This window comes from Ictidomys tridecemlineatus, chromosome 6 (genome assembly GCF_052094955.1).
Source record: "Ictidomys tridecemlineatus isolate mIctTri1 chromosome 6, mIctTri1.hap1, whole genome shotgun sequence".
Classification (NCBI taxonomy): Eukaryota; Metazoa; Chordata; class Mammalia; order Rodentia; family Sciuridae; genus Ictidomys; species Ictidomys tridecemlineatus.
The window spans coordinates 43823949-43839923 of record NC_135482.1 but is presented as its reverse complement, the minus strand read 5'-3'; the positions used below and the strand labels follow the sequence as shown (position 1 = coordinate 43839923).

General features: G+C 31.9%; 1 protein-coding gene across 3 annotated transcripts in view; it reads right to left on the bottom strand.

Moving 5' to 3' along the window:
* Positions 1-15975, bottom strand: part of Zfc3h1 (zinc finger C3H1-type containing) — a 49194-nt gene that overhangs the window by 19193 nt on the left and 14026 nt on the right. For 2 of the 3 annotated variants that reach the window (XR_013440447.1, XM_005330415.5), the window contains exons 4-18: positions 15274-15472; positions 14828-15051; positions 13017-13140; positions 10688-10785; positions 8405-8614; positions 8046-8210; positions 7399-7536; positions 6702-6823; positions 6178-6327; positions 3865-4039; positions 3594-3725; positions 2683-3225; positions 2482-2591; positions 1525-1656; positions 1312-1433 (exon numbers count right to left, since the gene is read on the bottom strand). Coding sequence is in view for 2 of the 3 variants with exons in the window: in XM_005330415.5 (XP_005330472.1) it covers positions 1312-1433; positions 1525-1656; positions 2482-2591; positions 2683-3225; positions 3594-3725; positions 3865-4039; positions 6178-6327; positions 6702-6823; positions 7399-7536; positions 8046-8210; positions 8405-8614; positions 10688-10785; positions 13017-13140; positions 14828-15051; positions 15274-15472 (2644 nt within the window). In the remaining variant the exon portion in view is untranslated. The remainder of the gene's footprint in view (positions 1-1311; positions 1434-1524; positions 1657-2481; positions 2592-2682; positions 3226-3593; positions 3726-3864; positions 4040-6177; positions 6328-6701; positions 6824-7398; positions 7537-8045; positions 8211-8404; positions 8615-10687; positions 10786-13016; positions 13141-14827; positions 15052-15273; positions 15473-15975) is intronic. The other variant, XM_021729908.3, reaches the window with a different exon arrangement.

Genomic DNA, 15975 nt, shown 5'->3' with positions numbered 1-15975 from the left:
TGCTATTTTCATTTAAAAAAAAAAATCAATTGCAGCAACTATAGTAATGTAAGAGTATAAAACAAAGAACAGCTTAAGAATTAAAGCATATAAAGTACTACTCAATAACACCAATGACCTCTGAGAGGACAAGGCTTACATTGCCTTAACTACTACAGCAAATTCTACCATATTCTATACCCAATTTGAACTAACAAAAAAAAAAGTATTTCCTAAAATGAACTTTATTTAAATAAAATAAATTTTAAGCATCACACTAGGAATGATAATAACAGATTCAGTGCATTTATCATCATTCTATATTGTGACAACACTAAATTAGTAAATATCAATTAATTCCCTCATGGTTTATTAAGTGGCACCAAAATCTGAAAAAAAACTTAACAAAGCTTGCTTCTCACAATAACTGACAGTAATCTGTACTTTCTACAATGTCAAAGATGTTTCTATTGAATTATATACTTTGAAATTATACCATCTTAACTTCCAGTCTGCCTCTATTTTTACTTTTCTTATTAGAGCTTTATAGTTATACACTGCCCCTATTACTTTTTTTTTCTTCTCATCCTCTTTTTTTTTTTTTTTGGTACCAGGGATGCTTAACCACTGAGCTACATCCCCAGTTCCCTTCCCCGGCATGCCCCACTTTTTTTTTTTTTTTTTTTTTTTGGATACTGAGGATTGAACTCAGGGGAGCTCAACCACTGAGCCACATCTCCAGCCCCTTTTTATATTTCATTGAGAGACAGGGTCTTGCTGAGTTGCTAAGTGCCTCGCTAATTTGTGAGGCTGGCTTTGAACTCACAATCCTCCTGCTTCAGGCTGCCAAGTTGCTGGGATTGCAGACATGTGCCACTATGCCCGGCTCTACACTGCCCCTATTTTTAACAATAAATAAAAATAGGGTTCTAAGTTTAAAACTCATTAGTAAAATGTCTATACAAATAGGTCAATATTTTCTTCTAAATAAACTGAACATGACCTCTGTCCAAAGATCTCTCTATAATGATGGAAATGTCTTAAATCTCTGCTGTCCTATTGGTAAACACTTGCCACACATGACCACAGAAATATGGCCAGTGTGACTAAGGAAGTAAATTTTATTTGCATTTAATTTTAATTAATATAAACTTAAAGAGCAACATGTGGTTAGTGGTTACTATACTGCTCGGAGAAAAATCTAAAAGTGCCATAGGTGAATGTACTGAATTATTACAGTTATTTAACAATGTCAACAACTGTTTTATATAAAAGTTCATATTTTCTAAACTCAAATTTTCACTTAGGGAATAAAAAGAAGTCCTTAAAAACCTGCTGCGGTAGCAATTTCTTCATCAGTGCTTGTCTCTGAACAACCAATCAAAGACAGATTATATGACAGAATGTCCTGGAATAGCTGTTTTCGGCTAAGTGTGTAGTCTTGAGTATGCTGCCTAAAATAACAGAAAGATATTACACATATCAAAGTTAAGCAACAAAGACCTTCTTTTAAATATTAAATGTTCACAAATAAAACCTACTCACCACTGACAATCATCATCATTACATGTTCCTGTTAAGTCGAAACGGCAGAAACACTGATCTGGTTCAATCATATTACTGTACGATACTGAGCTTAAAGGAAGTTTTTCCTTTGTTCGATAATATGGACTAAATCTAAGAAGAATGAACAGCCACATTATGTTCCATAAAGTAGTATAGAAAACTAGAAAAATTTAAACTTTTCTTTCTCAGTTAAAATTTCTGTGCTTTGAGCATACTATTTTGCTAATTAAATTACTAGCAAAATAAATTCTAGAAACAATATAAAGTGGTAGGAATAAGATACTTTTATACTGGGAGCATAAAAGATTTGAATAGAAGATAAAAAACAACATTCTAAAAGTAGTGTTTGTTTACCACATAAAATGCTATAGAATATTGGTATTTCTTGTACACATTACTAGCCAAAATATATAAAACCAGGAAGAGTCCACACTACCTAGCTGGTGCTCTACAAGTTTACCAAAAAACAAACAAACAAAAAAAAAACCCATTAACAGTTACACAACTTCTAGTAATCTGATACATTTTTATACAATATCCTACAGAGTTAACCTTCTGAGAATGTCAATCAATCTGATAAAGGCTAACTAATGCACTACTTGGATTAAAGAGGAGAATAATTCAAAACTCAGAATTAAAAATTCTTACAAGACCCCAATTATTTTTTCTCAAACCCTTAAATGTTAGAAATCCAGAATCCACATTCTATCAGCAGCCAGAAACTGGATTAAGTAAGAACTGATAAACCAAAGAGTGAGCTTAGCCTCACTTCCTGATAAGGTTCAAATACAATAGCAAGACATTTTATTTTCCCTAAAAGGACAAGTCCATTTTTCAGTGGCCATAATTCCATTTTTTTCATTATCATCAAATATTTAAGGTAAAATATTAAGAGAACCAAGAAAATTGAAATTCAAGCTTATCTTTCTTTTATACCTGTAGGACTTAAAAACTAGAAGAGGACTATGGTAGGGACTAAAAGGACATGGTTTTACTTCTGTTGTTTTACTCTGTGCTGTGACAAAATCCACATCCAAAGAAATCTCCTACAAACAAACAAAAAAACAATAATTCTATTAAGGCAAATAAGGGAATGTTAATTCTAGATTTTATAAAGAATATGAAATGTTCACTTACCTGACCACACAAAATTTTTTCTGTAATGCTTGTGGTGGTTTTTAAAATCAACTGCTTTAAGCTGTCAGCTTTTGAGTATAATTTTTGCAATTCACCAATTTTTAACCCTAGAAAAAGTTCTGGCTTTTCAACAGTATTTTTAATAAGTTTATTTATACATTCTTTGTTAGGTGTATCAGTATGCTTAAGGTTAGGTTTAGTAAAAGCATTAGACTCTAAGAAAGATCTTCTTCGTTCTCTGTTTGAGCCAGACAAAATTTCATCATCACCATCATTTTCTTCAGTGTCCAGGGTTAACTTATCTTGTGTCAGATCATGAAGCGAGGGTTGAGGTAAAGAAAATTCAGGTTCTTCTTCCACAACTGGAGCAATGTTTTGTTGTTCCTTTGCTTTAAGGGCTCGGGCTTCTTTCAATTTTTGAATTTTCAGGGCATATTCATATTCTAGCTTTTGTAATCGTCTTTTTTCCATAGCAATTAGTTCTGCTGAATGCTTTCTTGGACTTGATATTGGAGAATTGTCCAGTCTCATCATTTTATTTGGCTGAGGGAGAAAAATTATATAAATATTTTACATTCCTGCAATTTTATAAACAATTTCTAGCAAGATAACTGTGCTATCCCAATAATACACCTGCCAATATAACTTAGCTAATAAGAGAATAAAACAGTTCAATATTAACTTTTCAGCAGTTTTGCTAGCTAATCTATGATAAACAAAAAACTAAAGTCAAAAGACAAAAATAAATGAAAAATAAGCATCAAAAAAAATGTGGATGACATTTAAAACCAGCTTTAATCTTATTCTCATTGAATTTGCAGGAATAAGTTTGAATTATTTTACATATCTCTTAGCCTCAGAAGTATCATAAAAATCTTCTGCTTTCCAAAATATTTCTACAAGTAACTTACTCCAAGGCGATCTTGTTCCAGTTTACGTTTTCCTATTTCTTTACTAGCCACTGCCTTTGCCCGAGCAAGCTCTTCTCCGTATTTCAGAGTCAAAGCTTTCTTAATTGTAACACGTTGCTGAACTTTGTGAATCTGAAAATACAAAAATTTCAAGATATAAATGAAAATCTTGGGAGAGGAAATATTTTCTCAAACATAGCAGCTTTAGGGTATTAAATTGAAAGAAAAAAAAAAACTATTCCAAAATTATGTCTCAATGAAAAACCATTACTTGTTCTTGAAGCTTCTTCAAAAACATTTTGTTAACACTGAGAATTTTCTCAGTTGCTTGAAGCTGTTCTGTAAGTTTTGTGATTTTTGTTTCAGCATTTCGAACAGATTCTTTCTTCTTGGCTTCTTGCTGTACTAGATTCTTTAAAACAGATTCGTCTTTCATCAAGAGAATCCTAAGTGGAGAATAACAAAATTCTTAACAATGTTTTCTAAACTAGCAGACTAATACCATCAAAACAAAAATTTCAAAGCAGCAACATATTTTATAAAACATTACGTATGATGTGCAACTAAGAACATAAAGGGCTAAATATTTTTATTTTCATCAATCACACAGGTATTCAAATAAGCAATTGCATTTTATGAAAACAACCACAGAACTGATTGTTCTAAGAAATCATTTAAGGCACAGTTAATATAAATTGCAACTGAAAAGCTTACACTAAATGTTCAAAGTTGGTTGAATCTGACTCTATAAGGAACCTCATGAGAACTTGAGAAAGTTCCTATGTTTAGCTTCATTAATACACATACACCACAAAATCTAATAAACATAATTAAGTACATTTAATTAACTTATAAATCTCTAATGCATTTTATCCAAAGCAAGGATACAAAGAAGGAAAGTCTAATCTTTAAATGATCATACAGATACACAGAAGTTTTGGACTTAAAAAAAGTAAAAACTAAACAAAAAAACAAATTTATGGATATGAATAAACTTAAAATAGATTTTGAACCTTTTAAACTACTGATCATGTTTAAAAAAATAAAAGAAAGGATATCTTCCCCACAAAGACCAAATTGAACAATCACAACTACTGACATTAGAACGAATCATAAAAACAGAGACTATTTAATAGAAAGGATGGAGGCAGAAGGAAATATGCATGTGCATAAAGAGTGTTAAAAACACTTTTTGTTTGTTATAAAAGTTATCAGTCTAACTAGCAGGATTTTTCTTTTAGTTGTATAAAATGATGTCACATCTTACATATACAGTAGTGCAAGAAAATATCCAAAACTGAGTATAAACTCTATTTTTAAGTGTATTTTATTTTGTTTTGAATACTTATTATCTAAGGTCTTGCTCAAAAATGGAAAATGTACCTGTATATTTAATAAAACCTTATATATTCACTATCTCCTTAAGACAGCTATAATGCCTTATAAAAACATCCCAAATTATCTTCTTTTCATAATTTAAGAAAAACTACCAAGGTGGCTATGTTGGAAATGAGGCTATAAATTCTAATCCTTTCTCCTTAATTAACTACAGATGAACAAACTTCTAATGGTTGTTTTTAAAGTTAATTCATCACTGCACTTTTTGCTATTGTAGTTTAAAATTCAACAAGTGGTCGGTTGCTAAAAAGTCCTATTATTTTTGCATAAAACCCCACTTTTATATTGCAAACCTAAAAGCAGACTTACAGAACAAAGCTCAGAAATACTGAGGGTAATTAAAACAATGTTGTTTTGCATCAGCTGATGATGTCAGGGTGGTTAGAGAAAAATATATAAAAAGATACACTTGTTTCTAAGAAAAAAAGGGGTTAATTAATTCAAAATGAGCCTTTCATTTTCAGGTTTTGTTTTGTTTTACATTACTGGGGAGAGAGCACAGGGACACTTTACCACTGAGTTATATCTCCAGCCCTTTTTAAAAATTTTTGAGACAGGGTCTTGCATGTCACTGAGGCTGGCCTCAAACTTGGTGATACTCCTGCCTCATCCTCCCTATTAGCCAGGATTACAGGTATGCATCACCACACATGGCCATTCAAGTGAATTCATGTTACTCCTGAGAGGTATTACACATATTCTCAGCAATAGCAATAGCAATTTCACAAAATGCATAAGAAGATCATAACTTCATTTTCACACTTCATAAAAATACCACAATTTGACCAATGTATCTCTTACTGATCCGACTAGCAACAAATATTTCCAACAATAAAAGCTCACCTTTAATAATAAAAATGCACTTTCAATGAAATAGTTTTAAAAATATGTCAGAGATTTTGAAGAAAACTTCCCAAAGAAGGGTTTTAGAAATGCTTGTAGCAGTGAGTAAACCAGGTATAAATCCAAAAAAGATAATTTTTCTTTGAGGACTTGGTATTTTATTTAAATGTTAATTCTAGTAATTTATGTACAATTCAATAAAATGAAACACTTTTACAATGCTACCAAGTGTAAGAATTTGTAATCTATAATATGCTTATTAATGACATACATTACAAAAATATATCCCTCTTAATATAGGAACATTTAGAAATGAAACATGTAATCAGATGATAAGACTCACCTGTGTTTTTTAAGTTTGGCCTCTGCATCTGAAACCTGCTTAGTTACCATTGCTATTCTGCCAATTCCGTCAATTTCCACATCAGAATTTGCTGGTGATGATGAACTTGTCTTCAACTGATCTGATTTAATCAAACGCTGCTTCTCACGACTAAAATAATATAGATGCATTATACCAAAAAATAAACTGAGGCTATTTTACTTTAAATCATTTTTCAAAAAATAAAAATATTAATCACATTAATTATAATGATGACTAATATGCAGCTCCAAGTTTGCACTCAAAGTTGATAGTGTAGTTCTTTTCTGACTGCTTTTATCTTTTCCTAAGATATCTCAGTGCCTCACTGCATTTAACTCTAAAGATGATCATCTGGCTCCCCCATCTGTGTAAGTCATAAAAACATGAACTTTAGGATGAAAATCACCTCACTAATTTTCCAGCACCAATAATGTTTATATAGACAAAAGAAAGTTTGGTTAACAGCATCTACTTTAAAGCTGAATTATATAAATGCCACTTACTTAGCAATCTCTTCCTTTAACAATCTATATTCAATCTTCTTTTCTTCAGGCAAAGCTTCAGGCGTTCGCAAAGGATCATTTTCTTTTTCAGATTTTGGAGGTACTTTCGGTTTTGAAGCTTGCTAAAACATATTTGAAGTCAACCAGATCAACAGTTGTTCAAAGACCCACGCAAGGTTTACATTTTGCATTGCAACTCAGTATATACTAACATATTTAGAAATAATTTAATATCTTCACCATTTTCTATTAACTTTTAAAAAAAACAATGCTGGTTATTAACTACCCAATCAATTTATAGTCCACCAAATACTCAAGACCGAATGTTTGAAAATTATTTAACTAAATCATATCTAAACAACTGTTGCAGCTGAAAAAAAGATAAACACTGTATTTTAAACATACCTTAATAAAAATTGTCTGGCTAACATAATTAAATTCCAAAATAAATTTCCTTACTACATAGGATAATTACTCAATTTTACTGTATTGAATACGGAATAGTTAATTGGAAACACACAGAGGGGATTTACATGTTTCATTATATAAAGTACACATAAAGAGCACAAATACTTTTTTTCCACAAATAAATGTATTAAAATTCTTTAACTCTAAGATCTAATTTTCAGGAAAAAATAAAAATTTTAATGACTATGGACAAATTCTCTTTCTTTTCTCCTTTCATTATAGCACTTACCTCAGCAGTTCGTCTAGCTTCTTTAATCATGGACTCTAATCCACCAAAAACACTATTTGTTGACTTGGAAGCCTCTCCATCAGATTCACTATCATCTGAATCATTTAGTGTTACAACCACTGATTTATGCTTTGGAAGCTACAAAGACAATGAATTTATTACTTTAGATAATGAAAGTCTATTCTTCCAACAATTAGGCATGTGGCCTTGGACAAATCATTTAACCTCTTTGGATTTCAATACACAAAAATAACAAATGACTTCAGGTAGGTAGTGTTTGGCTCTTTTCAGTTATATTAAATAATTACTGTGTCCCAGTCCACCAGTACTGGTTGTATGCCAAAAAAAATTAAATATTCTATATTTTAAGTCTTTCCAGACATTACTATGATCATCTTCCTCATTAACTTTTATCTTTCTTTAAATAATCACAATGCAGCTAAGTGGTAGAGCACTTCCCTATCATAGATAAGGCCCTTGTTTAATTCTCAACACTACAAATAAAACAAAGAATCATAATGCCATCTAAATTATTTCCCAAACACACTATCACCAAATAAACTAGACAGTGGGGAACAGGACAGCAACCTTCATACAAATTCCTCACAGGTCATTTGAATAAAAGTAACATTTGTATTTGTTTTTACCGAGATAACAGTTCGTGGAAGACGAGGTCCTCTATGAAACTTTGGATTCTGTATTCTGGGTTGAGATACTGTATTAATACTGACTATTGATAGATTGCTTCTTGGCACAGGCTGTGAATTGTTCAGAAGTGGAGGTGAAGGTGGGTCACTATTACTGGATGTTTCCTAAACAAGGAAGAGATGTGAAATACTTCTAAATAAAAAGACATTCTGTCATCTTTAAAGTCCTCAAATATATTATTACACTTATCTCTTCTTTGCTGAAAAGCCTAATAAATTCCAAATAATCAGAAAAAAAGGTAGGACTATCTTAAATGAAGCTCAATGGCACCACCTAGAGGTTTAGGTTCCTAAATTACCTCAGGCTTAAAAGCTCTTTTATTTGCTAGAGATTTAAGCAGCTCTTCTCGAAGTAACATTTCTTCCTCCTCTTCCTCATCTGCAAAGGGTGGTTTTGGAGGCTGTTCTGGATCTTCAGGTGGGAGAGGTGGCAAAGGTGGCAGAGGAGGTAGAGGATCAAGAGAAACACACAAGCCCTCTACATAAGGCTGGCTCAAAGATGGCATAGACTATTAAAAAAAAAAAAAAGAAAGAACAATTAAATGTAAATTTATCAACACCAAATGTTTATCTGAAGCAATTAAATTAGAAAAAAAGCAAACCTTATATTATTATTTTAGCTGTCAGTGTAAAACCAACCCAGATTTCAACATCAACTATAAAAATGTATTATTTTTGCAATTAAAAAAAAATCAATATTTGAAACATTTATAAACTTCAAGATAATTATACAAAACTCTCTATTCCTACTCTTATCTCCACTTAATACTCTAGAAGATACAGGAATTAAATTATATAGTGCTGAGATTGGGGATATAACTCAGTGATAAAGTACATGGGTTCTCTCCCCAGCACCCCCCCCACACACCAAAAAAGGCCCACTTCATACAGTGTTGTTTTTTCTAGATGAAAATAACTAGAAATATCAAAACCAAAAATCATATATAATACGTAAATAAGAATTAAAATCATAAAATTTTAAGAATTAGAAACTAAAATTAGGAACCAAAGTGAATCCAGGAATAATAGTTCAGGGTAACTTAAAAGTCAAGAAGAATCATCACTACTCTCTTAAATCCTTATAAAATGGATTTTTAGAGTTTATCCATAAAGGAAACTAATTTCACACAAATGATTTCCTGAGTTTGGAATCATTTTTGCTTCAGAGAGCTTTTAGTAATTCTCTTGGTATTTAGCTCATTCATTTCCCACTTCCCAAAATAAAACATTTCAAGGAAGAAAAAAAAATGTAATTTTTGTCTCTCTCTCTGCTCTAATATTCCCCTCATTCATTATAAGTATTCTAGGAAGACACCAGAGTTCTACCTAGGAAATGAAAAATGAAAAGGTCCCTCTTACCTAATGAAAATCTCTAGGTTCTCTCAATCTAGAAATTACTTCAGAACTTTTACTTTGTGATTCCCTCACTTTCTTTTAATTTTTTTCCTTTTTCTAATTGTTTAATGGAATTGATAGTTCTTTTAAGAGGAAGACAGAGAAAAGAAATTAACTTCCATAGGAAATGCTTTTGCTATGTTTTCAAATTAAAAATAATTCAGGGCTGGGGAAATACCTCAGTTGGTAGAGTGCTTGCCTCACATGCACAAGGCTCTGGGTTTAATCCCTAGCACCACAAAAAATAAACAAATAAATAAAAAACTGCTTTCATCAAAAGAGAAGGAACAGAATTAATATTTGGAAGCATCCTATCACCTTTAAATGCCAATTTCTGGGGGGCGGGGGGAAAGATAATCTGTACAACAGATAATTTTTATTTTGCTTCAGAAAGTTTCCTGAGTAGCTACTAACTGAGAAGCAGAGAAGGAGAAAAAACATGGTAGGTACTAAAAAAAAAAAAAAAAAAAGTCAACATGCAATTAAAACTTAGCTATTAATATATATATATACCTATACAGTGGAGCATGCCTGTAATCTCAATGACTTGGGAGGCTGAGGCAAAAGGATCACAGGTTCTAGGCCAGCCTTAGCAACTTAGCAAGACCCTGTCTCAAAAAAAAAAAAAAAAAAAAAAAAAGAAAGAAAGAAAGGGCTGATGATACAGCACAGCATAGTGACAAAGAGCCCTGGGGGGTTCAATCCCCAGTACTGGAAAAGGAAGGAAGGAAGGAAGGAAGGAAGGAAGGAAGGAAGGAAGGAAGATCAACAAGATGGATACTTGCCAGTTTAAAAAAAAAAAAAAAAAAAACTCATGTTTCTTCTATGTATTTCTAGCTAGTAATTCTATCTAGCTATACATTTGGTAGATTTTTAATTTTTTTTTTTCTTTTCAGTACTGGGGATTGAGCCAAGAGGTGCTCTATCACTGAGGTACAACCCCAAGCCTTGCTATTTTGAGACAGGATCATGTTAAATTGTGGAGCTGACTTCAAATTTTTAATCCTCCTGCCTCAGCCTCTCAAGTTGTCAGGATTATAGGTGTACACTATTGCACCCAACTATGATTTTTATTTTTTTAAGCATTCTCCAAACCTAACCATTCATGTCAGTTCTTTGAAATAATTTAGAAAAGACATAAGACAACACAATAATTTTCTTAGAAATAATTATTAATTCAAACTTACAGAAACCTGAGGTGGTGGGGGTAAAGAAATAGATGGTGCTGAAGAAAAATACCCCAATGAACATTCAGAGAAGAATGGTGGTTGTACTGGTGAAGGTGCTGTAAAAAAAATTTTTTTTTTGGTAAGAGTTTAATAACATAAATACTTAACATAAACATAGTAAATGCATGTTTGAAGAAATATAAGTATACATTGGTAGAGTGAAAATTATAGTTTATTAATCCCTGATAAAAATCAGAATTACCACAAGTTTTCTACCCATTTAAAACTGCCATATCACCGTAAAGTCAAGCATTCACATTAAGTTGATCAGACCCTCATAACTCACACTTTGTTCCACTTTTCCTCATAACTCTCTTTGTTCCCCTTTTCAGCTAATGATAGCAGAAAACAGCATGCTAAAAAACGTACTTTTTCTCCTTAAAGAACATTCTTTTTAAGAAATAATGAAAAGAAAAATTCCTTTGAATCCTGCCCAAGTATTGTCCTACCAGCCAAAAAAAAAAGCTAGAAATAACAACTACTTAAACATTAAAAAAAAATTTTTTTTTAGTTGTAGTTGGACACAATGCTTTTTTTTTTTTTAAATTTATTTGTATGTGGTGCTGAGGATTGAACCCAGCGCCTCACACATGCCAGGCAAGCACTCTACCGCTTGCCACAACTCTAGCCCCGACCTACTACAACATTTAACCCATTTTTTCATATTTTAGATTAAACGAATATTTCCTGTTTAACCCACTTGTCTCACAAGTCAGTATAGACATTATCCAAATGCCTTATATGGGGTTGACTAGAGGCCCAAATCTCAATATGTACCCATTTTAAGAACACTGTACTTCTTTTTTTTTTTTTTTTTTTTTTTTGAGAGAGAATTTTTTTTAATATTTATTTCTTAGTTCTCGGTGGACACAACATCTTTGTTGGTATGTGGTGCTGAGGATTGAACCCGGGCCGCAGGCATGCCAGAGGAGCGCGCTACCGCCTGAGCCACATTCCCAGCCCAACACTGTACTTCTTAAAAGTGTAAGTGCTTATATTAATACAGTAAAAAGTTAAAATCTGGCAAAGCTGAAGTATGTTCTCTGTATAAATTTTTAAGAACAACTTAAAATGCACAGATCATAAAGCTGTTTAATGAAATACAAGAATATTAATAATATTGTCAGTATTTGGGAACTGCAGTGAATCATCTCCAAGAATCTGAAAACAAGAAAATTAAAAATTGACCAAAGAGAAGTAAATTATAAAATAAAAACATAATCTAACCAGCCTAAAACAATAATCTAAATATGAGCACTTTTGATAAACATTACCTAAATCATATGCATTTTATTTTCTCTCTAGCCTACACATATACCAGAGTCAAATTCCAATTTTGATACAGTCTCAAAATATGCCACAAGGAGAAATACACTGAGCAATCAAGTGATCTTCCAAGTACTCCAGTTCCTGGAATGCCAAATTTGACTCAGATGTGTTTTAAATTATTAAAAGAACAGGTTTCTCACAGCCAATCACCACTGAACCTCAAAAAAGCCAAGTTTCCCCTAGTCCTCAAAAACAGACAATGCTAGCCTATGCAACCTAATTAAGGTAGAGCACTGACCAGTCTGACTAGTTTAAATGAATATTTCCTCTTTATTCCACTTGTCTCACCAGTCAGTGTAGACATTATCTATATGCCTTATATGGGGGTTGACTGGAGGCCCAAATCTGAATATACACTCATCTTAAGAACACTGTACTTCTTAATAGTGGTATGCAGTAAAAAGGTCAAAATCTGGCAAAACTCAAAGTGTGTTCTCTGTATAAATTTTTAAGAACAATTTAAAATGCAAAGATCATAAAGCTGTTTAATAGAAATACAAGAGTATTAATAATATTGTTCTAACTAGTCTTTCCACTCCAAAATCCTATAAAGCATCATCACTAGAAATGGGTAGGAAGTTTAAAATCATTAACAATTTTCTTTTTCTTTTTTTAATATTTTTTAACTAAAGCAGAAAGAATCTTGGTTCTAAAGATAAAGGGGTGGCTGTTGTTGTTTTAAAAGTGTCATAGTCTCATCATTTCCACAATCTTCACTTTTTAGATCAAACTGTTAACACAGAGTTTAAATAATCCTTTTCCTTTAAACGCTATCTAGAATGAAACACTTGGGAATAAAAGGTTAATATACATTTGAGGTTTACTGAATACTAAATGTCTATGGTTATACAACTCATTAGCAAATCTTATTTTCATTATACATTTCTTTCATAGTTTTACATAATGACCATTCTCTAATAATTATGAACAGGAAAATGTTTCAAATTTTGGATCATACCTGGAGAATTGGTTTCACTATCTGTATCCATAGCAACTTCTTCATAGTTATCATATTGATATATGCCTCCTCCACTATCAGTGGGTTGCTTATCTAAGGATCGCCTCAGGTCAGGATCTGATGACTAAGTATACAACATGTTTTTCTTAGTTTCAAAGCATTTTCTGTCTTAGGCTATTATTAGACTATAAATCATAAAAGAACTGATAATTACCTTCTAGGGAACAGTATTAAAAAAATCATGATTCAGTTAGGTCTCCTAACCATATAAAATTTGGGAAATCCAATCTACAGGACAGGTACACTCCAGTGGATACTTTATGAACATGGCACTAGACAGAAAATGAACTCTAACAGACGAAATTTCCCATAGTGGAGCCATTAAATAATTAGCTATTCCTCTATAAAATAAGATCACACCGAATGAAAGGGGGATGACAATAAGAAAGACAGAAGAATGAATCGGATATAACTTTCCTATGTTCATGAATGAATACATGATCAGTTTAACTGCACATCATGCACAACCAAAGAATGGGAAGTTATACTCCATGCATGTATAACATGTCAAACACAGTCTCTGGTCATATATATCTAAAAGGAACTACAAAAAGATCACCCCAAGTATTTTTGTTTGTTTTGTTTTGTTTTGTTTTCAGTACTGAGGATTGAACCCAGGGACACTTTGTCACTGAGCTATATTCCTTTTTCTATTTTTTATTTTTAAGACAGTGTCTCCATAAGTTGCTGAGAATGGCCTTGAACTTGCAATCCTGTCTCAGGCTCCCAACTTGCTGGGATTGCAGTTATGTGCCACCAAGCCTATCAACATCAAGCTCTTTAAAACTTGAGGCTTCTCTTTATGAATAAATGCCAGTTTTATGTCATCAAGAATTGTATTAGAATGTTTCCCCCAAATTATTATGTTTAATAATTATGTATAAAGTAATAATATCTGAAAACTATAAACTGTGGGTTAATGTGTTTGTGTTTATGTGTTGTTTTCTGCTTAAAATGTTTGGCTCAGTGACAGTCCTACAAACTAAAAACTAGCAAAATCTGTACAGATGGAAATAAAAGGACAATGTAAAAATAATCCTTATCTCCAGTGAAAGACTATATCAAAGTACTTTGTAAAAATTCAAAGTACGAAAATTCATTATATTTCTTGCTTAAGTAAACCTAACTCCTATCTCCCTCCAATTAAAAAACTCTTACCTTTTAATTTCCTCTATTTTTCATTATAAACATGCATTCATAAGTATTCTTTAAGCACAAAATTCCAAAGCCCATCACTGATACTAGCATTAGATCAATATAAAATCTCCAGTAAACTTCCTAACACATAAAAACAGATACTTTCATTGACTTTTACACAGTAATGCATAACAAACACTAAATGACTAAATACAAAACAGCCACAAGTACTAAAGTAATTAATTACATGATGATTTAACACTCTTTAAAATAGCCAATTCAATTAATCATGAAATACTTCTCATTCTACATTACTGAACAATGAAAAACTAATAAAATCCTATACTTAAGAAACAATCATTTCCAGAATACATCCTTACCACAATTTAATAATCTTGCTTTCTTCTAAGTAGGAAGTGATCAAAAAGCTAAAAGCAGTCTTTGATAGCCAAAATTTTATCTTGTCATTTCTTCTACTATTAATATCTGTGAGTACAAAAGATTCATTCCCAATCATACCTTTTTTCCTCCCTAAGAGATATTTATAAAGAATCTCTAACACAAGCTACTTAGTTTTACTTAGTTGACTTTTGAGTCTGTTTTGCATTCCTTACTTTACTTCTTGATCTCCTCTTTCCACCAACCAATTTCATGAATCGATTGTACTGCTCTTCCTGATTTGAGAGATCTCGAATCTTTCTGATTTCTTCTTCTCTTTTCCTTCTCTCTTCTTCTTCAGCTTGTTTCCGCTGATCCTCTTCTTTCTGTCTTTCCTGTTCTTTTTGTTGTTGCAGTTTTTTCCACGCCTTTGTTTGCTGCTTCCTCAATGCCTGTTTTGCTTTAAATGCAAAATACACAAACATCAGGTACTAAAAGAGCTTTTAAATGTTTTTTCATTATCACTGACCCATGTATACAATTGCTCCTCTAAGTTCTGTTTTTACAAGACTGTCCTTTACTTTAAAACCTTAAAATTCCCCAAACTCAATACTTTCTAAATGAAAATCCAGAAACTAATGATGCATGAATTCAATTAAAAGAATTTAATAAAAATAATCACCTGTTGTGCTAACTTTTTTGGCCGAATGTGTTTTTGTACTGGTTTTAACTTTTTGCTGTACAGTTTTTGTCTTAGTCAATTTTTCTTTGCTTTCTTTCATCACCTGCTGTTCTTTCTGTTGCCATTTTTTACTGGCTGACTGAAGAGCCAAAAGGCGAAGTTGTAACTCAGACAGCTCCTCTTCATCTTCACCGAGCTTCTTTAAAAACAAAATTAAAAAAAAAAAAAAAGCACAGTTAAAATATTTAAACAGTTAAATATTTAAACAGTTAAAATATTTAAATTCTATTGCTTCATAAACATTTCATCAAGTCAAATTGATAACAAGATTAAAATTTAAAGTTAGTTTTCAGGCAAATATTTAAAAGGCAACTAATTTACTTCCCATTGCTCAAGATCCTAACTTAATTTCTATAACCCAAAAAAGATCAATGAGTGGAGGCTTTTGTGCATATATTTAAATATGCAGGATTGGAGGAAGAGAGTACAAATGACAGAAAAGGATTCTGTATAAAGGAAAAGTTATCAGTTAGACATGAGCATTTATAGGGCTACCCAAACTTGAAACCATAAAACTCTGATGGCAACAGATGGAAGAAGAAAAGGTTAAGGAATAAAGAATAAAAAGAATGATGTGGTTCCATAATCATGTGATTTATTAAATTCACAAGTAATACAAAGAACAGATATCCTGCATGTCAA